Source organism: Durio zibethinus, chromosome 15 (genome assembly GCF_047325235.1).
Source record: "Durio zibethinus cultivar Kanyao isolate XHJ-2024 chromosome 15, ASM4732523v1, whole genome shotgun sequence".
Classification (NCBI taxonomy): Eukaryota; Viridiplantae; Streptophyta; class Magnoliopsida; order Malvales; family Malvaceae; genus Durio; species Durio zibethinus.
The window spans coordinates 5,542,384-5,568,729 of NC_143176.1; the positions used below are offsets into that span (position 1 = coordinate 5,542,384).

Consider the following 26,346-nt stretch of genomic DNA (forward strand, 5'->3'; position numbering starts at 1 on the left):
TCTAGTGTAAAAAGCTCCAATTTACTCATGTTTAATTTGTGTTAATGAACCTCACTTTGCAAATATAGGTTTTAGCTATTTAATTACTTTTGTTTAACAAATCAACATTAGGTAAGATATTGTTACTTGATCATGGAAACCAAAATAAAAGTTCCAAAAATCAAGATTGAACATAGTACTTGTTACTTGATCATCATGGTAGGTAAAAGTGGGTACATTATTTATCATGCAGCCATTTTAGTACTTTGCTTAGTTGTAATGTTGAGTTAATAGGCTTAAACTAATTAGATTGAATTATAAATCATTGATGTATAATTATTAAAGAGATTTATCAATATGAAGTATTTTATAAGAATTACTTAAACCCATTTAAGCAATTTAGTAAAGAGTTGATAATGAAATCCAATTTAGCAATTAAGAATATACTTTTACTAATCTAGATTGAGTGTCAAGATTCTACCCTTATATCATAGATTGAAGAAAGTGTCCGTTGTTAGAGAATACATCGAACTTTATTTTTAATCACTAAAAAATTAATGCTAAAGATCTATTTAAAATAAAACTCGTTGAAATAGTAGTGCAAAATGATAAGATGGGATTCTCATCGTTCTAAACCTAAATTAATTATTTGAGATTTGATAAGATGTTACATACTATCCCGATTTTAGGTTTTTTTTTTTTCTAAAATGCCTACGTTCCACAATAAATAAAATATTATTATTAATCTCAAACATTAAAACTTTTATTAAATTTTGAAAGCTCGATTGAGATATTTTTATATATCAAAATTTGTATTTGAAGTTAGCATTTGATATATTGTCAATGTAAAATTTTAATTTTACAAGTGATATTTAAAAATTGACACATATTATATTTTTATTTTTAAATTATACCTTAAACATATATACATAATTATATATTTATCACTCTTTTAACTCTACTTGTAAAATTTAAAAACAATCAATATAACATTAAGCTAATTACTTGTCCCTCCCATGTCCAAATTTCAAACATGCTTTGTCCAAATAATAAAGTTGGAATCTTTTTATGAAAAAGTTGGAAGTAATTCATGCCAAATTAAACCAAAATTCTCTAATTTTTTCATGTTATGAATTATTATTCGCAAGCGCGTGGGCAAAAAGAACAATAAAAAATTGTGGGTATGAAAGGTCGAAAACCATGAATACTTGAAAGAATCAAAAAAAGCAAAGGCCATTCCCTGGTTGTCGCTTGCCAGAGAGCGACCGAGAACGCACCCACGCGTTTCATTGAGAATCGCACTTAAACAGCGCGTGAGGTTACTTAACAACCAATGATGACTAATCTGCGGGAAGGACCACCTTAGTTCCAACATGTAACCAATCATTAACTGCCACGTCAACTTTTTAAAAATTATCATGCTTAGCCTATTTGCCTACCCTCATGTAATTTTAGCTTAATTTATTTAGCAAGCTAGGCTGCCAACGAGAACAAAGAAAGAAAAAACACCTTAACTTGATAGTGGAAATGATGAAGGAAATGATGCATGAGTCAAGGATTCTACTTGAAAAGGAGTGTGGGTTTTGACTGAAAATTTTCACAATAACAAGACAAAGGAATTATGGAAAGTAAGAGATTAAGATTCTTTTCTTGACCAAAAGAAACAGAGTTCAAGATTCTTTAACCCAATAAATGGGATTAAAGTGAATGATTTGGCATCCTAAAGCAAGCACAAATTCAAGGTTAAGCCAACTGTAATGTCACAAAAGTAAGTGTGGGGGAGAAATAGAATGATTTTTATCCAAAATCATTAGATCTTGCCATTCAAGGTGGGAAGTCAAATCGATCTTTTCCCATATGTTAGAAGATTTGGAGGTCTAAGCTTGGACCACCTGGTTGGAGGGTAAGGATAATTTGGAAATTTTAAACTTTTATATGTAAATAATGTGGAAAATAGAAATTTTAGTAAATAATTATTTATAAATTTTAAAAAATAAAAGAATATGTTTTGTATTTAATATATTAGTATAAATTATAATATAATAATTTTTATATTTTACATGAAAAAATATAATCGAGTTTACATAATAAAAAACTTAAATCATATTCAACTCGAAATTTATTATTTGAAATTTAACTTGAACTTGATTGAGTTTAAATTTTTAAACTCGAGTTTAATTTGAGATAATTATCAAATTATTTAAACTCACTCGATTAATCTCTTTTAATAAATAAAAAACAAGCTCAATTCTTTAATTAAACTTTAAGTTTGATTATTTGTGTTTAAACTTAAATTCAAATTGATATATATATATATATACATATATATATATATATAAATTCAAATAAGTCAAGTTATTTTAAACAACAAATTCAAATTTTAGTTGTTAGGTCGTTTAATTGAGTTTTTCTTTTATTTTTTTTTCAATTTTATATAATTGTAAATACATTAGTCTTGTATTTTTAATTTTTATTTAACCATATGATATTTGAGTAAGAGATTGAATTGAAAATGAAGCTCAATTAAACTTACCATCAACATGACTTATGAAAACTTGATAAAATTCTTCTATCTAATATTTATCAACATTACCCCATTTTTTTCTTTCTAATGCTCTGATTGCATATCCCAGTTTGACAGAAATTCTGGGTTTATAGGATTTGGAATGATCAATTGACACAAAAGTTCACTACTTTTTGTCATACTTGGGAACATGGGCAAGATAACAGTTATAGATGGTTCAATCAAGTATCAATTTCAAATGAATTTCCCTTTTTTTTTTATATTCAAAATGCTTAACTATAAAATTTCAGTAAAATGAAGGAAAAAATTTATGCTCAAGCAATTTACAGATTCCGACACGACACTGAATGCTTGCACCGGCAAAATTCCCACATTATATGCAACATCCTAGTATAGAGGAGGCAAGCCAAGAAAACTATATCCTAACAAATTTATGATGAAAGAACGATTTAGAAAAATGGGAAGCTCTTTGTGAGCTTGCAGAATTTACTTCAGTCAAGTTCCAGAACTACTTTACCTAGGATTGTCTTCTTGTCTTTAGCTTCATGAGCCTCTCTTACTTGACTTATGGAAAATGTTTTTTCTACAGGTATATTCAGCTTTCCGGCTTCTGTTAATCGTCGTATCTCATGTAAACCTTCTGAGTCAGCCCTCATGTATGTCCATGAATATTCTGTACCACCAAAACATTAGGGAAGGATGTAGTGATCAACAGGTTCACCAACGTATCATTAACATCACAATGGAATGATTTATGAAATCATCAAACTATTAAACGTATGTAAGAACAAAATATTGAAGAAAGAAGAAAATCTAGACGGGAACACGGTCCTTCATGAATATTCATGATTAATGCTCCAACAACCTGGTATAAAAGAAAAGAAAGGATGATGCAGGGACCTATAAAACTAGAGGCTCAGATAATCTTTTATGGCAATATAGAAAACAGACCTATTATAATATTTTCAGCTTGCAGATCAACCTTGGTCTTGGGCTAGACATACATAATACATCAGCAAAGCTCAACAAAAATGGGAAGTTATTAATGAGATAGTAACAAGCTAAGAACTTTCAAATATGATCATATTATTCCTTCCTAGACCTTCTGTTGTATAGCTTTTAATAGAGAAAGGAGTGCAGAACCGATCATTTTTAACAAACAATATGTTTATAAAGCATAAGATGACAAATAAAATATGTACCTATTCCATAAGAATATAGGTATTGAATCCTTTTCTTCAGTAAAAGAGCTGTAGCCACAGGAAGCCCAATTGGTAGTCCATACCTGTCACTGAGTGCTGCTGCCTCTCCCTACAACAATAAAGTAACAGACAACTAAACATTCAATAATTAACTCACAGAATTGACAAATATGCATATAAAATTCCCTATGGAGGTTCCCAGCATTCATAAAACCGGAATAAGTTCTTTGACATTTTGCACCAGGTCCAGGATAAAATTGCGGGCATCGCCCAAGGGTTGAAGGAGCTCTTACTCCCATTATGTACTCCAAGCATTGAACAAGACAAGGGATTTAAAGAAAAGTGAAGGAAGTGCCCTTCCAAGAGCAAAAATAATTACAAGCTTCCACCCTCTTACCTGAAGTGTCATATAGTGTCCACCTCTATTCAAAAGATTGATGCCTATTCTTTCTGTCTCTGGTACACCAATAGTGTCCAGAACAGCATCAAATTTTCCCTTAATTACTGCTTCAATGTCCTGTAAATAAATGTCATTAAACTCAAATTAGTAATCAATATAAGGCGTATCATTCCAAACAGCTACCATAAGCGAATTAATAACTCAATAAATTATTAGTTCACCACCTCAGCAGTGTAATCAATAGCCTGCTCAGCACCTGCTGCCATTACTCGATTTATACTTCGATTTCCACAAGTAGTTGAAACATGGCACCCCACGGCTACCGCAAGCTGAATTGCAGCAAAACCTACTGCTCCTCCACCACCTATTACTAACAGTCTTTGCCTGTTGAATGAGAATTCAATCATGGGGGGATAAATTGCAACAGTTCCAGAATATTTAATTGTACATTTCAGTTGGACAATTGTATTGTTGTAGCCTCTACCAAAATGACATTTGAAGATGAGACAGAGAAATGAGATAACATACTTTATCAATATCAATATGTAGTTACTTTCATTTGCAACGCATAAAAAGAGATTCATCTTTACAAAAATAAATAGATAAACAAAATGAAACAGAATGAGTTAAAGCCAAAGACATAGAGTATCCACAATATATAAGGAAAATGGGATGAATTAGAATTTATCTTCCAGGAAAACAATGTTTGTGGGAGAATTAGTTTTTGCCATATCTAGTAAAGCCCTTTAAACCCACTGATCTACAATGATGAAAATTATGTACATCAAATATGATCATACAATTCCATGAACATATGACCTATGGTTAGTAAAGACTATTAATGTAGCTAAAATATTTGACTATAATTTGTCAAAATTAAGGAAATACATGAAAACATTGCTGAAAACAATCAGCAATCCACACACAAACGTACCCTTCTGCTATCCTAGCAGTACTTTTTAAGGCACGCCATGCAGTCAATGCAGCAAAAGGAATGGCACTTGCTTCCTACAACACCCAAAAAAGATTCAGATTCATGTTATATAATTAAAACGTAAAAACACAATATTCTAGGAATTATGAACTTAAATATAGTCAAAAGAAAAGTCAGGGAATCACAAACTAGACCAACTGATGATAAAAATGTTTGTCAGAATGGTTAAAGACAGAGATACTAAATAAACAGATAAGGTTCAAGCAAAGTGTTATCATCCACCATCACCAAGAGCTAACCAAAATGAATGAAAAAACAAATAATCGTATGTCACATAAATCTATTCTTGGGAAAAAAATCAGAAGAAACATATATTTGTTCATAACCTAATGGATGACTAAAAGATTGAATAGTTACCACATGAGTAACTGATGCTGGTTTTGGAGAAAGCTCGTCTTCTGAAAGAATTGCATAGTCAGCATACGTGCCCCTCACAGCAGTTGGATGCAGAGCACCAAAAACTTCCTGCCCTACCTTCAATGACTTCACTGAAGCTGCAATAGCTGCAACTTCGCCGCTTACATCACGTCCCAAAATGAAAGGCAGAAGAGGTTCGAATATAGAACGACCATAGCCTGATCTCATCTGAAAAACAGAAATTCAGAAACCAAAGATTAATTCCACCAAACTAATGTTAAATTCGTTTATTTTGTTCTCACATTTCATAGCATCCAAATGACCACCTCATAAATGAATTAAGCAAATTAAATGGATTCGAACGAATTAAACAAGGAATTCAATGGAAAAAAAAAAATTCACCCCTTCACATGCATCAAGGAGATTGACTCGCATAGCTATGAAATCAACGAAAATCAAACCTAAAAGAAGGAACTCGTTTCCATCTCATTTCATTTGTCTCTTACTTTCAGGAACCAAACAAAGCACTCCAAGAATTAAGTAACAAAATACTTTACTATTACATTAAACAAGAAAAAAAATTGACCCAAAACAAGAAAACAAAAGGACTTACTCTGGTATCAAGGGGATTGATAGAGACAGCTCGGGCTCTTACAAGGACCTCATTGGGCTTAAGATCAGGAACCCGCACATCGGATCGGAGCTCCAACACCTCAGGTCCACCGAACCGAGGCAACAACACTGCCCTACAACTACTTACGTAGCACCGACTCGAACCCGCTTTCATTAACAACTTCGAAATGGGTCTGGGTTTTACGCTCCGAGATTTCAAAACCCGCATTTTTTTGGTTGGTTCTGGGTGTCAGCTTCTTCTATTTATAAAAATTCGTTTATGGCGGACGCCGAAGTGTTTTCCACAGAGAAACTAGGCGTGAGTTTAGGGAGCGGGCCAAGGGGAGAAGAACAGTACATAAAAATTCTTCCACAATTTTAAACATCCTACTAATAAAACGACAGGAATATGATAAAAATATTAAAATAATTTTTTAAATTATATATTTTTATTAGATTAATATTACAAATAATTTTTCAAATTATAATTAATGTTCGGGATTATTAATACTAATATTATATACATTTTAAATTTTCCTCTTAATTTTAAATTATGTCAATTTTATATTTTTATTTTTTTTCATTGTATCTAAAATTATCATGTAATATATATTAATAATATAATTTCCTTAATGGGTAGAATAATATAATTTACTTAAAAGGTAGAATGGTTAAGTATTTTATTGGATATTTAAAAAATATATTTTATTTGATATTTCAAAAAATATTTTATTTGAATTGTTTGAAGCATTATAGTTAAGCTTAATGTTTAAATCAATTCTAATCTTTGTTAAATATGTTATTTTACAATCAAATTTAATATTTTTTCATTTTTTATATCCTAAAATTATATATTTTTTAATATGTAAAATTCTTATTATTTTATATTTTAAAACTAACTTTTTAAACCTGTACAATATACGAAATTTTTTATTAAAATTTTTATAATTTAAAATTTATTTTTTAATTATTTATTTAATATATAATTATATATTTATAAATGTTTAAGTTACAATTAAATGATAATTTATACATAATATATTATAAATGGTATTATCTATCTAAAAGAAGGTTAAACTTTTGTAAATTTTTAATAACTATAAAAATCATTTTTTTCATTAAAAAATATTTTCTTCAATTTATTTGCTAAATTTTAAAAATTCTGCTACCTTTTTTTTTCTTGTATGAAAAAAAATTAAGAATCAATATTTAAATAGTTAAGATTAATAATTATTTTATCATAAAGTTGATTGGATGGTGTATATATATATATTTGGTTGAACTACAAATCATAATTATTAATTTTGTTATAATCATTTACTTTTTATTAGTTTTTATTTTTTACATACTTCAAGTAATTATTACACAAATATATTGGGCTAACAATTATTTTTATATATGTCAACAAAATAAAGTTAATTTTTTAGATAAAAGAGAAACAATGATTTTTTATGTTATGCTTAAAACTTTTTTTTGAAACAATTTTTTATTTTTAATCATTTTTAACATAATTGATAGTATTTTTTGTAAGTTAGATATTACATTGATCATCATTCTTCTCATATTATCAATTATAGATAAAGAAATTAAATAATAAAAAGTACAACAAAAGAAAATAGATAATATAAATTTACATTTTAATTTGTCAAGATTAAATATACACAATAAGAAAAGCAAATATGTTAATAAATTAATAGAGAATAAAAATATTGAAGAAATTAATAAAACAAAAAAATATAAAAAATTAATTATAATCAATCTAAGCAAAATTAAAATAAGTTATGGACTAAAGAGAAATAAATAAATTAACCAAATATATAATATAAAAATATTTGAATTAGAACATAAATAAAACATGATATTTATTTTTAAAGCAAAAACATATTTTAATCTAATTTTTTTATCAACATTCAAATATCTTATATTTTTATATAAAGATGTAAGTTTTTATTATTTAAAAAATACATGCTTTCTAGTCAATAATTTATTAACTTATCTAAAATATTAAATTTAAATAATCTATTAAATAATTTTTAATTTTTTATAGATTTTGATTTGAATTTAAATAATTATCTAAAAATATTAAATTTAAATAATTTATTAGGTCTAATTATTTGATAGAAAATAAATTTTATTAAGTATATATATTTGAAATTGTCATTAAATTTAAAAAGAAAAGATAAATTATGATTTAATATATCTAAATTTAAATCTTATGCAAAAATTTTAATTTTAGATAGATTTTGATTATAATTTAAATAATTATCTAAAATATTCAATTTAAATAATTTATTAAAATTTTTATTTGATAAATAAAATAATATAAATATTATCTTATATGTCAATAAAAGAGGTTATCCACTTAAATATTCATATAAGTAATTTTAATTATATAATTTTGTATGTTGTAATATAATATATATATATTAAATTATTTTTTATAATTTTTTTATTTTTTAAAATTAAAAACTATGAAATTTTATTAGTACACAACAATTTTAATTTTCATATAAATATATTCAAATTAATTTTTTAATTTCTTAAAAATTAATTTCAATCCGAATCAATAGGGACGAATGGAGTATAATTTTTAAAAAATTTTCCGAATCCGTATGTATTTTAATATATTTAAAAAAAAAAGGCTCGTGCACTCAACGCCCCCAACTTAGTCTTTCCCAAAAATGTTCCTGATAAATAAAAAAATTTGCAGTCCTCACCATCAGCTTCAGGCTCTCACTTTGAGCTTCCGCTTCTTCCTTCATTTCTTTTTGTAATCAGAAAAGGAAAAAAAAAAAAAAAGGGGAAAAGGAAAATTCAAGGGCAAGCCCACCGGTCACTGCCATTTCTCTTCTCCCTAAGAGTTCCATACACTCACTCTCTGTTCCTTTTCTGCGTATTTATTTTGTTTTATTTTATTCACATCCATATATTTATACGTATTTGCATACGGTTTGCTGGTATCAGATCTAACTAAGCATTTAGTTTCTGGATCAGTAACGCTAGCGTATTGATTTTTTTTTTTTTTTTTGTGAATTTTTAGATGCTAAATATAGGAAATAGATAAATTTAAACTTTAAAATTCAAAATTTTGTACTTTTAAACTTTAGTCTTGGCCTTGAATAAACTTGGAAGTGATTGTGTATTTAATGCACGAATTGTTAGATTCTTTTTTTGGCGTGATGAATTATTAGATTCGAATAATTTGTTATATTTTAATATCTTTTTCTTTTAATTAGTTCAACTAAAAATTTTAACTTTGAATCAAATTTGAAGACAAAATACAAAAAACATCTTAAATTTTTGTGCTTTTGTTTTGTGGTTTTGTAACTTCATTTTTGATCTTGACTTTGTTTTTACTCTTTAATTGTTTTAATGGTTGCAGTTGCTGGTACATCTGCTCGTCGCCGTACTTTTAAGAAGGTAGGATGAGATTTTATGGTTACTTAGTTATAAACTTGAAGAATAATATGTATAGTGAAATTAGTTTGGATTATTAATAGTTTATTTTTTCTTCTGGTAATTTGGTTGTTGTTATAATGTATTTTCGATATATATCGCGTGAAAAGAAGGATATTTTTAATCTTGATACTGATTTTTGTGCAGAAGAAAATGCTTCAATGTTTACTTTGACCAACCAAAACTGATGCTTTCTTTGAATTTTGGGCAAGTTATGTTGGATGTCTTGCATACAGGGTGGATGACAACTTGAACGTTGTAATTTTTATGGATTTTGGCTACTTGGGTGGTTTTAAATTAGGGTATTACATCTCTTTTGTTAGAATTTATTGTAAGAGAATGTTAGTTTGGAATTGGAGTTTATATGTGTTAAGACTTATATTTTTATTGTTCCATTTAGATGCTTGTAATGGTCAGAAAATTTGAATTTGGCATATAGCAAATAAATGGATAACGATTTATTACAAAAGGATTATCAGTTAAGTTTGATGATGGTTGTTTTTGTTTCTTTTCTGCCTTTATAATCAGCTGTGTTGAGTGTTTAATTGGAAAAACTAATTTTACTTTCTTAAATATGTGCCTTGCTATTATCCTTGTTGCTATGCTTCTCTTTCTTCCCTTATGAAAGTGCATGTGCGTGTTTTTGATACTTTATTTCACTTGGTAAAGAAGATGTATTTCATCTTTCATTCTAGGAAGAAGCTGAATGGAGGAAGAAAAAGAAGAAGAACAAGAAGAAGAGTCTGAGGAGAAAGTAGGGGTACAAATGATACATTAGTACTCGCAAGCAACTCAGATTCGATTCGATTAAAACTTGAATTTGATTCGATAATTGTTGAGCCGAGGTCAAGCTCAAGTAATTCAACTTATCGAACGAGCCGAGTTTGAGCATATTAGTACACGACTTGAATAGCTTGCTAGCCTAATCGAGCTTTCCTATTATATATATTTGCATTATTTTATTTATAAAATTACTATCTTACCCTTAACCTAAACAACCCTAAATTTTCATTTTCTTCTTTCCCTCTTTCTCCCGTTTCTCTCGTCTCACCAAAAAACCCATCTGCAGCGCCCTTTCCTCTCACTCTCTTCCAATCCTTTCGAAGCTCCCATTGGAATTATACCAGCAGGTTCTGACAATTCTCTGGTTTGGACGGTTCTTGGAGTTAGAGATCCAGTCTCTGCTGCGATTTCTATTGTGAAGGTAATGCTGCTTTGCAAATTCAAGATGAAATTTGCTTTGCTTGCTGGTTATTTTGTTTCTCCTTTTATGGATTGATTTTCAAAACCATTTTGAAACACCGTCTCAAATTGTTTAATAACACGTTGATGACCCTAACACATTGTTGTGAAAGGTTTGGGAGAAATGTCTTCATGCTGTTGCTTTTCCATTGGTGGAAACTTGCTCTTTTTAATAACTGCCACAATAAGGAAAAGAGTGTTAAGAATACCACATGTTTCTTGTTGTAGATACATTAAATTCCAACTGGTCTTTTTGTTGCCTACAATTTAGGTTCTTTCTTGTCAGTTTCAGGGAGGTCTTACTGCTACAGATGTTTTTGCTGTTGAGTGGATTCAGACTGGTGTTATTCACTTTGGGATGACAGTCTCCTATTATGGTTTTGTCAGTGATGGTATGCACTGGTAGCATGATCTATCCTGGCTAATACAGTAGAAGTCTATATACAATCAACATCTGTTCTCTTCTTACAATTATCTTTTTGTTTTTTTGGTTTCTTTGAAATGTGGACTATGTATGCTTTTCTGAAGCTTCAATCTAACATACCTTGCCGTCGCAACATGTGGCCAAATTAATACTTGCTATGATATCTGAATTTCGAGTGTGAGTTACACTTGTTGACCATGATTGTCCTTTTAGAATGATTTGAGCATTCATCCTCACATATGTTGCACTCATGTGAATAGTCACTTATAAGGGTGACTGGTTTTCCTTTTCACTTGTTTTGCATTTCCCTAAATCAAGAAAAAGTTATCTTCAGTATCCCGTGTTTGCTTTCCCATTGTCATAAGTTTGTGTCTATAATTGAAATCACATGTTAGATTTACTCCTAGACTAGCCATCGATTATCATTTGCATCTTTTGTTTGAATCTTTTGGTTTCAAGTTGTCTATTTAAGTTTGAGCACCTGGTACACCTTTAATATTATCTGTAATCCTGAACTAGAAAAGTTTCATTCTTATTTACTTATGTCAGATGTTTCCGTATACAGTGAATTTGCATTCTAGTATCTGTTTAGCTTAGATCTTTTATTATTAACAATTATCATCAGGATGATGCTTGATTCTAAGTCTAATTAGTAATAGTTAAATATCAGTTCAATGACCAGTAAAAGATGGTGAATGAGGGTGCTAGTTTTCAAATTTTGAATGATAGTATTATATGCTTTTTCATCTCCTAGTTTGGTTAAATTAATAGAATGATCCATGAAAGTCAATACTATTAACTCACATTAGATTCAAAGAAGGCATACATGATTTTCGATGTGTAGAATGATTGAGTGAAAGAAAATCTTTTATGAGTGTATGCAGTAATGCGAGCATAAAATAATTTCCCTATCTTTTATTATCTCTTAGTGTGGGAATGGTTATTGTATGTCATTGACTGACTCCTCTTCATCACGAGACTGATCAGATCTGCTACTCCCGCTGCTCTAACTGCTGCTTTCATTAGTGACTTCATCATCCCAGACTCTACACTTTGACCGGGGAATACTTTTAAAAAGAAACACAGCTTGTGCCTAAACAAGGTAAGGGACAATCATCATCCCAAAGATCCTTTCCTTGGTTTGATGTAGAAATTTAAATAAGATATGGTTTCTTTTCTCAAAATGAAGATTTATGAAAAGACTTTGTAACTTGGGTGGCTGTGAACTGTGAACTGAGTGACTAAGTTATAATAATGATAGTCAGAGTAAAAATAAAACAGTTTCAGGCTGTGCGCAATGCTGCACATCGAAGAAAGTGCAGAGAACCTCATTGGTTCATGCCATTTGTTTTCCCCCTCTCTAATCTCCCATCTCTCCATAACTTTTTATCTCTCTCATATTGCCAATATATATTTTCTCTTCTATTTTTCTTTTTTTTTTTGAATATTTATACATTCTAACACAAATGGTTGACTTATGTTGACATTGTTTATAAATTTGTATAAATGAGTTTGGTGAGGTCTTTTTCATATCTTTCTTTTTAGTGTTTGTGACATAGAAATGGTGAAGCACATCCAGCCATTAAACTTGAGAAGTTTGTTTCCCAAAATATGTAACTTTTTCTCTTTTACCCTAAGTGAATAATTAATAAAAAATAAAAACATTTCCAACAGATTATAATTGAAGAAAAATACAGTGAACTATGAAGAAACACATTAACTACATTAAACAATTTGTAGTATATGATATTTTCTCAACTAAATAACAAGCTGGAGTCATATTTCATTTCTGAACAATTAAGGCATCACATCAATGAAATGTAAACAAGATAAAAATGAAATTGGTACAAAACCAAAGTCCTAAAAGTTTATCACCTCCATTAAAAATGTAAAAGGTTATAACTCTGTTTGCCTATCATGTTAGCACAAATTCTAATTAATTGTTTTAGTTACTACATGTGTAGGATCAATTTAGATTTTATTTATTTACATAGTTACTACCGCCTCACTGCATTTTAGTCCTTGATCAATTGTCATATCTAGCAAAGACTATGTATATTGCTTGCAATTCCCATAGGTCGTTATCATTTATTGCTAAATTCCATACTCTTCTAATAACTTGTTTCTAACAACTTGTTTGGCTTGCTTCTCGCAAAAGAATTTACCGTACATGTTTCTAACAACTTGTTTGGCATTATTGTTTGATCCCAAAATTGAATTATTGTTTTGATTTGTTTTTTTTTATTTTTTATTATAGAGAACAAAACATGTCACCAACCACACTGGATACCTCCTCTGCACCATTTCAACTGACAACAAATTCTTTTACTAGCCGAATTGTGTCAGATGATGATAATGATTCATTGAATGAAACTTTAGATGGCACTGATGGTAACACAAATAAATCATCAGTCATCGATACCAATGATAGAGAATGTGATGATGCTGACCCTGAAGATTGTGAGGAAGGTAATGAGAAAAAGAGGCAAAAGACATCTGTTGTTTGGTTGGAGTTCAAAGAAGTCAATCTTCTTGATGGTTGTAAAAAAGGAATGTGTATCCATTGCAAGAAGAAGTTAGCAATAAATGCAAGTAAAAGTACAACTCAATTTGAGAGACACTTAATAACTAGTGTTAAGCGAAAAAATTTTCAGAATCAACAACAAATGATCAACTTCTAACCAGTAGACACATGTGGTGATGTATAGATATTATCTACTCTCACAGACGGCAAGTTTGATATGGCAAAGATGAGAGACGCAGCTACACATTGGATACTCATGCACGAGCATTCTTTTTCGATTATGGAAGAGGAAGGTTTTAATATAATGCAAAAACGTGGGATGCCTAAATGGGAAAAGATATCACGCAATACTATTAAGAAGGATTGCATGCAAGTTTATGAAGCAAAAAAGAAGAAATTAAAGGCACTGTTTAAGACTGTCAACAAGATTAGTTTGACGACAAATTTGTGGAAGTCAAGTAATCAAAAAATTGAGTACATGGTTCTTATAGCACATTTTATAAATTCTAATTGGAGATTGCAAAAACGCATTATTAGCTTTGTTCACATACCTCCTCATCGCAGTGTTGACATTGCTGATTGTATTTTTAAATGTCTAAAAGAATGGGGAATTGAAAAAAAGGTGTTTATACTTTCGGAGGACAATAATAATGATGTGGTGATTAGAATTCTTAAAGATACTTTTTCAAAAAATAGGAGGTTGCTTTGTGGAGGAAAATTATTTCATGTTCGATGTTGTGCGCATATCTTAAATCTCATGGCTCAAGATGGTCTTTCTAAGATTAAGAATGTGATTGGTGATGTTCATGAAAGTGTCAATTTTATTAATCAGAATGAGGCAAGACTTAACTTATTTTTTGACATAATACAGCAGTTACAATTGCCTGATAGGAAACTCATTCTCGATTGTAAAACATGTTGGAATTCAACATTTGAGATATTGTCGACTGCAATCAAATTCAAAGAAGTGTTTCCAAGACTCGAAGAATGAGAATCTCATTACGAATGTTGTCCAAGTCATGAAGATTAGGAAAAGGTGGAGAAAGTTTATGAGATTTTAGAAGTTTTTAATTCAGTCACTAAAATCATCTCTAGAAGTGACTATCCAACTTCAAATCTATTTCTAAATGAAGTTTATCATGTGAAAGTCTTGTTGGATAAAAGGATGAATGATGAAAATGAATTCGTTCAAACAATGGTTTACAAGATGAAGAGTAAATTTGATAAGTATTGGGGAGAATGTAATTTGTTAATGGTTATAGCAGCTATCTTGGATTCAAGGCGCAAAATGAGGGTGGTTGAGTTTTGCATTCCTCGAATGTACCCTGATAGAGAAGCAAGAGAAAATATTGCTAGAGTTCAATATACTCTTTATGAGATTTATGAGGAATATGTTTGTGAGTATCAATTTGACAATAAGCATAGTGCTGAAACTCAAGTGCATAATAGTGATATTAGTGGTATGGATATAGAAGCTTTTTCTTCTGGTTGGTCTGAATTTGCAAATTATATAAAATCAATTGAAATTGCTTAGCCACAACAATTTGATCTAGATGTCAACCTAGCTGAAGGTTGCTTTATCTGTAAAGGAGATTCCACTAAGTTTGATGCTTTGGAATGGTGGAAAGCGAGCACTTTGAAGTACTGTATTTTATCCAAGATAGCTCGGGATATACTTGCTATTCCTATCACTACAGTGGCTTCAGAGGCTACCTTTAGTGCGGGAGATAGAGTTATTGATACTTATCATGCTTCTTTAGCTCCTGACACAGTGCAAGCATTACTTTGTGGAGGAGATTGATGTCGGAATCTTCATGGAGTGAAGAAGAAGAACAAAGTGAGTTTTTTTTATTATTATTTTGTTATTGGGTGACTATCATCGCATTAATCTAATTTTTAACTATTATTTTCCTTTACTTTATCTATATAGCAAAATAAGAAATCAATTGAGATTGCACTCAAAATCCCCTAAAGTGAGGATATTTAGTGTCTTCTATATAGGTATGAAATATTATTACTAAATACCTTTAATTTGTGACAACGATACTAAAGAAATATAGATGGTAACTAGTCTAGATTGAGCTTTTTGCATTATAATTTACAAACTAGAGGTTAACTAATGACAGAAACTTATGTTAAGGCAACTGACAAGACACTGTCTATATTTTTCTGCTTTGATTATAAGGCAATTGACAAGATACAATCCATGTTTATACTAATGTTAAAAATTTAAAGTTATTGATCATTGTAATAATATCACAATCTTTTTTTTACATGAGTGCTTTTACTATTATTCTCATTGTTAATTATAATTTGTTTGTTTTGTAATTGTTCTTTTGTGTAGGTTTGGTGGAAAACAATATGAGCCCAATGTTCATTTGAAGACATAATATTGTGAAAGTAGCATATATATTGTTGTTGGTTTGTTGTAACTTATTTGTGGACTTATTTGTTTGGATATTTAATTTCTTTCAATTAGGACTTTAATTTTTAAGTTTCATTATGTCTTTTATTTATGTATTGTATTTGAATCATTTGATGAGATTTTTATTTGCTTGGATTTGGTTGTTGTGTAAGTTATTATTGTTATTATTGTTGTTATTGTTGCTATTATTTTTGTTATTAACTTGAAAATATAATATTTATTAGGTTTGATAAAAAATAGTTGTAAAAGATCTCGAACTCTAGTTCGAGCACAAATAATCGAGCTTTTTGTCGAGTATTAAAAATCAAGTTTATTTTTACATATTAATCGAGTTTAATTGAGCAAGTTCAAGTAACTTGATTTCGATTATGAATCGAGCTCGAGCTAGGAAAATAAAACCCGGTCGAGTTTGAGCTGAGTATCGAGTCGCGAGTTGGGAGTCAAGCTCGAGCTTTTCACTGTATCGTTTCAACTCAGCTTGATTACACCCCTAGGAGGAAGTAGAAGAAGAGCTTGAGGTCATTATTTTATGCACTTTTAAAGGACATTGGTTCCAATTGCAATAAGTTCTTAGTGTCTTATTTACCTTTCATACTTCATATTTGATATTGGTGCTAATATGGCAGAAACGCAAATGAACCCAGGGGCTTATTGAGATTGAGAATCCAAATTTGGCTAAACAAAAGAATGTCAAAGCTAAAGATGTTGATGTAGGTTCTACAAATACTCCTCTGCTGCACAAAGTCTGTATTAATCATAAATAGATATATGAATTTGTAACTGTATTGAGTAATTGAAATTTTATGTTCCAGATGGGGAAAAAAACTGAACTATCAAGGCGTGAAAGGTATGTAGTTCTCTTTCTTCATCAAATGTGACTGATCACTGCTTGATCATTTGCATCTGGGCAATTTTTTATTCTTAAATAATTTAATAGTTCTTAACAATTGCCATTTTGCTTAAGTATTATTTTTTCTGTTATACCTTACAAAAAGAATAATATTTTACTATTCTTATTATTGGTTCATTTATGGTTAAATATTTCTCATTGTTAGTCCAGTTTTAGTTTGATGAAGCACTGTAACTCTTTCTCCTTCTGTTGAATCTAAAATTAATATAACATAAGAGTGCTTTTGTTTAGCTAAGTTGTGTTTTTGGGATAACTTTGAGGGTGAAATGGTAGCAGGCTTTTGGACATTAAATTTGATTTCTATTTTGGTAAGAGAAAGAACTTCTACAACCAACAAGATATATGATGTGGATATGAAATGCCTAAATCCTTCTCACTAACTCTACCAACAGTGGGGATTAAAATTTGTTACTCCAAAGTTGAAACTATGTATATTGAAGCTATATATTTCTTATTATGCAATTTTTGTTTGCAACAGTGGTTGATAAACTAAGCATGTAATTCTATAGTCGAGCTGATTTTTTCCTTTGAGACCAGCTTGGATTGTGCTCTTATTTTACCATTTATGACTGCAGTGAGGAGATAGAAAAGCAAAAAGCACATGAACGATATATGAAGTTGCAGGAACAAGGGAAAACTAAGCAAGCAAGAAAAGATTTAGGTAACTAGTGGACAACAATATGATTAACAATATTTGTCCCCCTTTATCAGGTTTATACTGTAATGAAAACTTAAATTGAGTGTTTAAGTTACCAAGGACTTCTGATAGTCCTGGCAAATATTATTATACTCAACGTGGCTTTTTCTATCCTCTCTGTGAGACTCTTTTGCTTCTTTATGGTTAATTGAATTTGGAGATGTACAGCTAAGGTTGAAATTATGTTCGTTGACTAGGTGCTGAGGAAGGGAGATGAAAATAATGATATTATCTCATTTTGATTCATTATAGGGAGTAGTACTTTATGTTGCACATTAACAATCCTCCATATAAGTGTGATAGAAATGAATAATGATAATTGGATTTGTCTAAGCATTGTTAGAAAATCATTGTCCATGGACCTAAATGGTTACAAATGTTATCTGGGCGTTGAGGTGCTGATGAAAGACTGCTATTTGATTGCATGCAGTAGCTGTCTTAGCAGACTATACATGTGAGGTTTTAAAATGTGGTAGGAATTTATGGGAAACGTGTGTGTAAAGACATATAAGATATTTCCTCAGATTTTTTAAAACTGTTTTCCTCCTGCCATAAGTGTTATATTCCGAGGTATTAAATTGTGTATAACTATTTTGTTTTTTTAATGATGATAGTAAGCTGTGCCAAAACAAAAACAGAGGATGGAAAGTCTCTTGTATGTTAGGTGCATATTTCCTTTACCACTTAGCAAGTTGATTAGTCTTTCATGGAGGTGTTGAGAATGAAGAGGTTAAGAGATGAATAATGTTGGTTTAGTGTACAACACAACTGAGTTGGTTTCTTCCATTTGGTGGACACAAACTCCCTATCAACTGAGTATGTTAGTGTAATATCAAGGTATCACCTTGACGTCTCATAGACACTGCTATGCACTTGACGAATTGCTGAACTCTTATGTTTTCTTTTTCTCCCTTGTTCCTGTGTTCTTTCATCTTGTGTATTCCCTGATGATTGCAGTGATTTTTTATTTATTTATTTATTGTAAATAAATACACTCCCCTCTCCCTGTACAATTATTATATTGTTTTACTGATTTTGAATTAATTTCTATCACAGAGCGCTTAGCCCTGATAAGGCAACAAAGGGCAGATGCTGCTAAGAAGAGAGAAGAAGAGAAGGCTGGTATGGTTCCTGTCGCCCATATTCTCCTCATTATATTAGAATGCACACTTTTTGATGCTTCCTCTCTGGTTAGTTAAATGCTCGAAACTTTCCCATATAGAGAATGAGCATCAGATTTTGGATCCAAAATCAGAGTTAAACCTGCCCTATAGCATATTTACGATATCCGGTGAAGCTGATATTATTTCTACTTGTTCCTACAGCGAGAGAACAGAAAAAATTTGAAGCTCGCAAATAACCAGGGTAAGGAATCATTATGATCAGTTTACCATCAGTTTCCTTATATCTTTATATTTGACCTTTACTGAAGCTTTTATCCTGCATAAAAAAGGTTTTGAAGCTGGTTGATACTATCAATTTTCTAACCTTAGTTGTACTTTATAGCTGCTTTTGGATCATCTCAAATTACATGTTTCTTAAGAAGGATACTCTTTTGTACCAACATTGAAACCTGCTAAACGTGTGAACCAACAGCATAGATTTGGCTTGCAAGGGATATCTTATGCTAAGTGAGGAGGGTTCACGTAGATCTCGTAATTTTAAATACGAAGCGAAATGGTAATATGATATGAAAACAGTATGAAAAAAATACGAAAGTAATATGTCTTAAAATTTTAATAAAAATCATATATAAATTTAACAAAAATTAAAAATACATTTCGTATTTGACATGTCGATATAAATTAAGATATAATAGACACGATATAAATACAAATTGTCAGGTTTGAGTTCATAGACTTCATTGGTAATTCTTGCACGCCCCGTTGTTTGAAGTTCAAACATCAAACATCTGGATTACGACTGCTAATTTGGGAGTTAAAAGCTCAGATTTTAAGTGATGCTGACTTAAAATTTGGATTACGAGATCAAAATTAAATGCAAAATCTCTGTGCCTAGCTTCCAATTAATTTCTCATGCAGGAAGAAAAAATAAAAAAGGAATGAAAAGAAATGTTATTCCATAGCTACGTTGTTAGTCCTTTCCTCTTCTTTTTAAGGGGTAAAATCATACAAGTATGCTTATTGAATCGCTTGTGAATAAGTTTGGTTTAAGCTCATTTATTAACTTAAGCATACAATATTGAATGGCATATTAAAACTTAAGAAACATGTCGATTTTGATTCATTTATGTTTGTTAATAAACTTGATTTTAGTATTTCATTAAGAAAGTTGATTAAAAGTTTTAGTAAGTAAATATGTGCATAAGTATATAAAATTTTTAACATATGCGCATGTGCATGTGCATATGTAAAAGTTTTACTACATGTATGTGTGCATTTACATGCGCGTATAAAAAACCATAAGACGGCAAGACGAACTCTTATTAGGAGGGGGCTTGAAACATATTTAAGAGAGAGTCTTCAAAGTTGATTACAAAGAGGAATCCGGTAATGCTTGAGTTCATTGATCCTTACCAAATAAAGGAATATTAAAACAAATCTCATAATAAAAGGTATTTTTTAAAATAAAAGGATAGAGAAAGTTGAAGATGATGGTGTAGGTAGCCTTGGAAAATCGACAAAAAGACAGCACAATAATCCTTTTTGGCATTAAGGAAGTGAAAGAATCTTGTCTGAGATTGCCCATTGAAGCAAACTACACGCTGGAGAATGAATGAAGATACCTTGTTGATTAGACTAGTCCATTTTCAACTGGACGCCTTTATGCAAAGAATTTCTCTTCCTCTTTTATTCTCCTTGTCACCTTTCTCATCAATAAAACAGGAAAGGAATATATACCTATATCTCAAGCACAAATTATGTCAAGTTTAGGATCTATATAAAAGTTTAAAATGGCAAACCTAAATTTTTTTGGAATATTGTTTTCATTAGATTATATCAAGATTTTTGTTTATTAAATAAATTTTTCGAAACTTCTATTAATATACGTATATGATTTAGATTGAAGAATCATTTTCATTTGAATGATGGGATTTGCATAAATAAATAAATATATATATTCTTTTATTGCTTGTGGTAGATGATCTATTTCCTAAAACTTGGAAAAATATTTATTCTTTAGAAAATGAGATAACTTAGGAAAATTGAAACCATTGAAATTGATAGTGGGATCGGGTTGAACAAGAAATTTGGTACACTTTAAGAAACAAAGGTGAAGATCATGTATAAAAATCTTTCTTATCATGTGGAAATTCTAATTAAACATATATATATATATATATATATATATATATAGATGGCCTACCTTTCGATCTTAAAATAATAATAATTATTGAGTAGTATTAATGAAGGAGTTGAGATTAATTTAGCAAATTAGCTAGTGACTCGTGGTCCAATAATTTTCCCTTTTTCTCCCTCTTAATGATTCAATGCACTAGGTCATATATAGGATAAGTGGATAGCCCCATAGTTGATTTATTTGATGTGCCATGATTATTTCATATGATAATAGCGTATCTCCCTTTTATTTTTTGGTTTTTTTTGTTTTTTTTATGAAATAGACTCTTCTTTTTTTTTTTGTCAAATTTTTTATGAAAAAATTTTATTCTAAAATCTATACATACAATTAAAATTATCGTTTTCTTTAAATTTAAAATGAAATTTAAACCAAATCATCTTTAATATTAAAAATAATTGAAGGGTTATTAATATAATTTTAAACTCATAATGTTAAAAATTATAATAAAAAAAGCTACAAATTTTTGTTGGTTTGAATGATTAAAGAGTTTGATTCTCTTTAAATAAGATCTCGATTTTAAATTTTGTGAATAGAAAAGATAAATACTAAAAGAACTTATCCTTTTTATAAAGTTCGACTTGATTCAATTTCAAATTAATAAGAATTCAAAATAATTATCAAATATCGAAAATATTTAAACAAAAAAAAAAAGCTTAATATTATCATGACCCACCGTACCAAGTTACAACTTTCATAACAAAATTTAAATAATTGATTGTCCACATTCAGCCCAAAAAACTATTCAACATCATATTTAATTGTCTATATTACTTATTAATAATATATTAAATTTTTTTATATTTTAATAATTTCATATGAAAAACATAACTCTACAATAAAAGTGTGCACTTAACTCTAGTTAAAATAAAAAGTATATGAACAAATTTTATTAAATTATAAATTTTTTTAAAAAGGTACAATTAACTTAGTTTAGGATAAAACCCGTTATCCTTGCGCCTCCTTTCACTCTCCCCCGTATAAATTCCCAAAATCTTCTTAAATCTATAAAAAGTTACAAATATCACAATCGATTCTCATGATTTGTCTCCCTAACCATTTCTTTGGTATTATTTTCCTTTATACTAGTTTTTGAAATGAATGATTTTATTTTTTAAAAAAATCATGTCTAGTCATATATATATATATATATATATATATATTAAAAGATATATAGTTATCAAAACATAATTATTGACGTAAATATTTACGTGAATAGTTTTTTTTTATATGTAAGATAATTTTAAATATTTTTTAATTTTAAATTATTTATAAAAATGTATTTTAAAAATTATTAAATTATCTAAAATTTTAAAATTTAATCAAAAATCAATTTAAATTTTAATGAAATTTCTTTCTTATGTACATTACCTCATCTCAATTTAAAACTAATTTTAAAATAATTTATCTTTTTCAATTTATCTAGAGTTAACATGAGTATTTAAATTTATCATAATTTTAAAAAATATTATTTAATATTTTTAATTTTTTTTTTATTAATAATCATTGCATTATCTTCAGCTTTTAAATATATTTCATATAGAAAACGTGAAAAAAATATAAATACCAGAACAACTTTAAGAAAGTTTATATTATACATCATTTCATCTCAATTTAAAACCAATTTTACAGTAATTTATCTTTTTCATTTTATATGCAGTTAACATAAGTACTTAAATATATCACAATTTTTAAAAAATTATTTAATATCTTTAAATTTTTTTATAAATAATTCTTACATTATCTTTAGTTTTTAAATATATTTCACAAATAAAATGTGAAATATATATATATAAATACCAAAACAACTTTAAAAAAACCCTCATTGTTGGTAGTTTTTAGTTATATAGCTTTTCCAATGTGCCACTGAGTTAAATGTATTTTTTCCTACTATTAATTTTTTTTATTAATTTATTCTTATTATAGGAACTAACATGCTTTTTTCGATGATAGGTATTATTTTATTAAACATACTATTCACTCCATCATGTAGGATTTTTTTTTTCAAATCAACTGTAATATTTTTTTCGCTATAATAATTTTTTTTAAATTATAAAAACACATATATTCTTATATTTTTACTATTGACCTTTTATTTTTTCGTAAATTCTTCACTCAATCAGGTTGTATATTTTATCTTTTAACTGATTATTTATTCAATATTTCACATTTGTATAAAATAAAATTAATGCTTTGATTAATTGATATAATATAGTTATATGCCCTAAACAAAAACTTATGTGTCAATTATACATTCAAAGAGTGAATAATTTCTCAACTCATATCCCCGTTGTGAAACATGTAATAAATTTCAAATCAGGAGATTATTTTTCATAAAAAATATAAAATTGAAAAGAAATAATTTAGGGATAGTCTTATCAGTAGTATTAATTTTAAGTTCATTTATATCTTAGCTTAAAAAACCTCAAAACTATAAAAAAATTTTCACTAAGATTCTCGAAAAAGAAGATATGAATCCTATGATAACTTTACAATTATGGAACAGAGAATTCTTTATAACCTTTAACACAATTTAAAAAGAAAACCTTATCTTTATTATGATTTGATGTTTTAATTATATTATTTATATGTTACATATATTTTGAATATGTAAATAATTCAAAAATATTAATTTATATTTTTATTTAAATTTAAATAAAATAAAAATAATTAATATATCGCATAAGTAGCCAGCTAGTTGTTTATATAAAGAAGTATATTTACATCATATTTGTTACATATGATGATGGATAGGATAGTATAATAACTATTTTATAGTATGTTTGGTTTATATCTAAAAAAAGAAATATGATTACAATGAATATTAATCATATTCTTGATATAGAATAACTCAATTCTCCCAAAAGTGGAGAAGATTATTTTTAATTCATTGGATTAAATTTACATATTTTATTATACTTTTAAAAATTATATCAATAATTTAAATTATATAAAATTTAAGAAAAGATAATTTTGACTAATAAATAAATTATCTTATCATAATCTTTATACACGTCAACACAAGTTAGGATGATATTATTTAATTTAATGCTATTTATAATATCATTTTATCATATCTTATTATAATTTTATGTACAAAACATATCCTTAATTTGATATATACAATACTCCATATATTTGTAAGTGGACCTGGCAATTTGTGTTTCCTTGTTGTGTCTTGTGTTATGTTTAACACGTGTAATTACATGAATTATTAAAAATATAATTTTAATTAATAAATAAATTATCTTATTTTAATTTTTATGCACATCAAACATAAGTTATGATGATATTATTTAATTTAATAATATTTATAATATCATTTTATCCTATCTTATCATAATTTTATATACGAAACATATCCTTAATTGGATATATACAATACTCCATATATTTGTAAGTGGACTTGACAATTTGTGTTTCCTTGTCATGTCTTGTGTCATGTTTGACACGTGTAATTATACGAATTATTAAAATACGAACATGATATGAATTATAAAATGTATTTAAATTTTAAACATAAATACGATAAATTTATTATAAGTGTTACATATGATATAACATGATTAATATATGTACAATCAATCCATTTAAACATGACATGAATAAATACAAATATATACAAATAGATATAACTAAAACGGATATACATGAATAGACATGATTAGCATGAATATATACAAAAATATGATTAAAATAATAAATAACTATAATCTATCCATAATTTACAACTTAATAAACTTAATATATTAATAATATAAAAAAGTACTTACATATTAAAAAAAATTAATACCCATTTAATATGTATTTAATATATATTTATATTTTAATATATATTACATAACTATATTAATTTTTAATATCAAATTCAAAATGATAAATTGCTAAAGATTAAAGAATAAAATAATAATATATAGAACTAATATTAATATTTATATTGTATTTATATTATTAATATAAAAATAATTTTATAATAATTATTAAATAAATATCATAATTAAATATTTAAAATAATTTTTATGTGATATTAAATAGCTAATTAAGCATCATAATTAAAAGATTAAAAACTAAAATAATCTTTACATGTTTATATTAAATTAAAATAAATATAAAAAATATGTTAAATATGTTAAACATGTATTTATATTATAAGATTAAATTAAATATATTATTTATATTGTATTACATATTTAGACGTATTAATAGATATAATATATAAACAGTATTGTGTCAAATTTCATGTCGATGAAAGTAAATATGAAATATGTTCTTTTAAAACATATATATATATATAATTTTTATATTTAATTTTCGTATTGTATTACTGTATTATATTTAAAATTATTGGATTTATTTATAAGTAATGTTTTTGAATTCAACTTTCAAACTATAGAAATACATTTTTTGTTTTTGAAAATCGGGTTTTGAGTCGAATTATGTATTATTAAAAGAAAATCGAGATCGAATCAAGTTCGAATTTTAGGTAAATCCGATTTGATTTGACTTGATATTATATAAAAAAATATTTTTTAATTTTTAATATATATTTATATTTTAAAAATAATATTTTATATTTTTAAAAATAATATTTTATTAATTTTAGATTAAATCAGATCAGATCAAGTACGATTTATATAATATCAAATTTAAATATAAAATATAAAAAAAATTTTAAATTAAATATAAATACGAATATAAATTTTATGATTATAAAATTAAATCAAATTTAAAATGAATAAAAATTCGTTCCGACTTTATCTTTTACCGACCCTAATTGCTGCCTAGGAACCAGAGGAGCCAACATGCCAAACTGTGCTGAAAATCGCATTGGAATTGAAGAATATGCCTTTGGTATTTTTATCTATGATAATAATCCAAAATAAACCCTTTCTGTAGGCCCCTTTTCCTCCCCTCTACGCCAAATTCTATCCCAAACCCAACCTTCTTTTGGCAGCCAAATCCATGCCCTTTTGCCCAAGAAACCACCTTTAAAAATAAAGCTGATGGCCAATAGCATTTGCTTTTATTGTTTAGCAGTTTGATTTTTCTTTTTGGATTTTGTTTTATGATGTTGGTTACAAAAAGATAAGAAACTGAAACAGTCAAAAGTAGATGATTACTTTACTAAAAAAAAAAAAAAACATATTCAAAACATTGTTTGAGTTAAAATTTTTATAGGCTTTCTTTTGGGTCAACAACAATGTACTTGACTCTTTGTTGGATCAGATCACCTGCAATTTGGACTTCTTTATTTGGTAATTCACAACTCCACTTTTTATTCA

The 26,346-nt window shown here is 27.9% G+C and overlaps 2 protein-coding genes and 1 long non-coding RNA gene across 7 annotated transcripts; 2 read left to right on the forward strand and 1 right to left on the reverse strand.

The window, feature by feature from the left end:
- Positions 1-2,719: 2,719 nt before the first annotated feature.
- LOC111302335 (uncharacterized) lies at positions 2,720-6,429 on the reverse strand. 2 transcript variants are annotated; one of them, XM_022898265.2, is made up of 7 exons: positions 6,070-6,429; positions 5,457-5,684; positions 5,040-5,113; positions 4,330-4,489; positions 4,103-4,222; positions 3,706-3,814; positions 2,720-3,176 (listed from the first exon to the last, which is right to left on the reverse strand). In XM_022898265.2, the coding sequence occupies exons 1-7, from the start codon at positions 6,295-6,297 to the stop codon at positions 2,995-2,997; spliced, it is 1,101 nt and encodes a 366-aa protein (XP_022754000.2). In that variant the 5' UTR covers positions 6,298-6,429; the 3' UTR covers positions 2,720-2,994. The 2 variants fall into 2 exon arrangements, with proteins under 2 accessions (XP_022754000.2, XP_089600601.1); XM_089744475.1 differs by lacking the exon at positions 6,070-6,429 and adding an exon at positions 5,859-5,977.
- A 2,296-nt stretch (positions 6,430-8,725) lies between these two features.
- LOC149514570 (uncharacterized) lies at positions 8,726-16,301 on the forward strand. 4 transcript variants are annotated; one of them, XR_016328109.1, is made up of 7 exons: positions 8,726-8,928; positions 9,451-9,488; positions 10,220-10,728; positions 11,053-11,158; positions 12,178-12,292; positions 13,448-15,551; positions 16,059-16,301. It is a non-coding gene; the product is annotated as an uncharacterized LOC149514570 (long non-coding RNA). The 4 variants fall into 4 exon arrangements; XR_016328108.1 differs by having other exon boundaries at positions 11,059-11,158; XR_016328110.1 differs by having other exon boundaries at positions 8,726-8,900; positions 11,059-11,158.
- Positions 16,302-16,556: 255 nt separating this feature from the next.
- Positions 16,557-19,419, forward strand: LOC111301701 (uncharacterized). Its single transcript, XM_089744476.1, has 5 exons — positions 16,557-16,657; positions 16,766-16,849; positions 16,952-16,986; positions 17,625-17,710; positions 18,803-19,419. The coding sequence occupies exons 3-5, from the start codon at positions 16,952-16,954 to the stop codon at positions 18,943-18,945; spliced, it is 264 nt and encodes an 87-aa protein (XP_089600602.1). The 5' UTR covers positions 16,557-16,657; positions 16,766-16,849; the 3' UTR covers positions 18,946-19,419.
- The last annotated feature ends 6,927 nt before the right edge of the window (positions 19,420-26,346 follow it).

Bases quoted from the DNA above. Each gene is read 5' to 3' on its own strand.
- LOC111302335 (XM_022898265.2), bottom strand. From the start codon at position 6,297: ATGCGGGTTTTGAAATCTCGGAGCGTAAAACCCAGACCCATTTCGAAG. The intron at 5,114-5,456 runs GTAACTATTCAA...TGGGTGTTGTAG, and splicing joins CAGCATCAGTTACTCATGTG to GAAGCAAGTGCCATTCCTTT. The intron at 3,815-4,102 runs GTAAGAGGGTGG...TTATTGTTGTAG, and splicing joins GACACTATATGACACTTCAG to GGAGAGGCAGCAGCACTCAG.
- LOC111301701 (XM_089744476.1), top strand. From the start codon at position 16,952: ATGGGGAAAAAAACTGAACTATCAAGGCGTGAAAG. The intron at 16,987-17,624 runs GTATGTAGTTCT...TTATGACTGCAG, and splicing joins GAACTATCAAGGCGTGAAAG to TGAGGAGATAGAAAAGCAAA. The intron at 17,711-18,802 runs GTAACTAGTGGA...TTTCTATCACAG, and splicing joins GCAAGCAAGAAAAGATTTAG to AGCGCTTAGCCCTGATAAGG.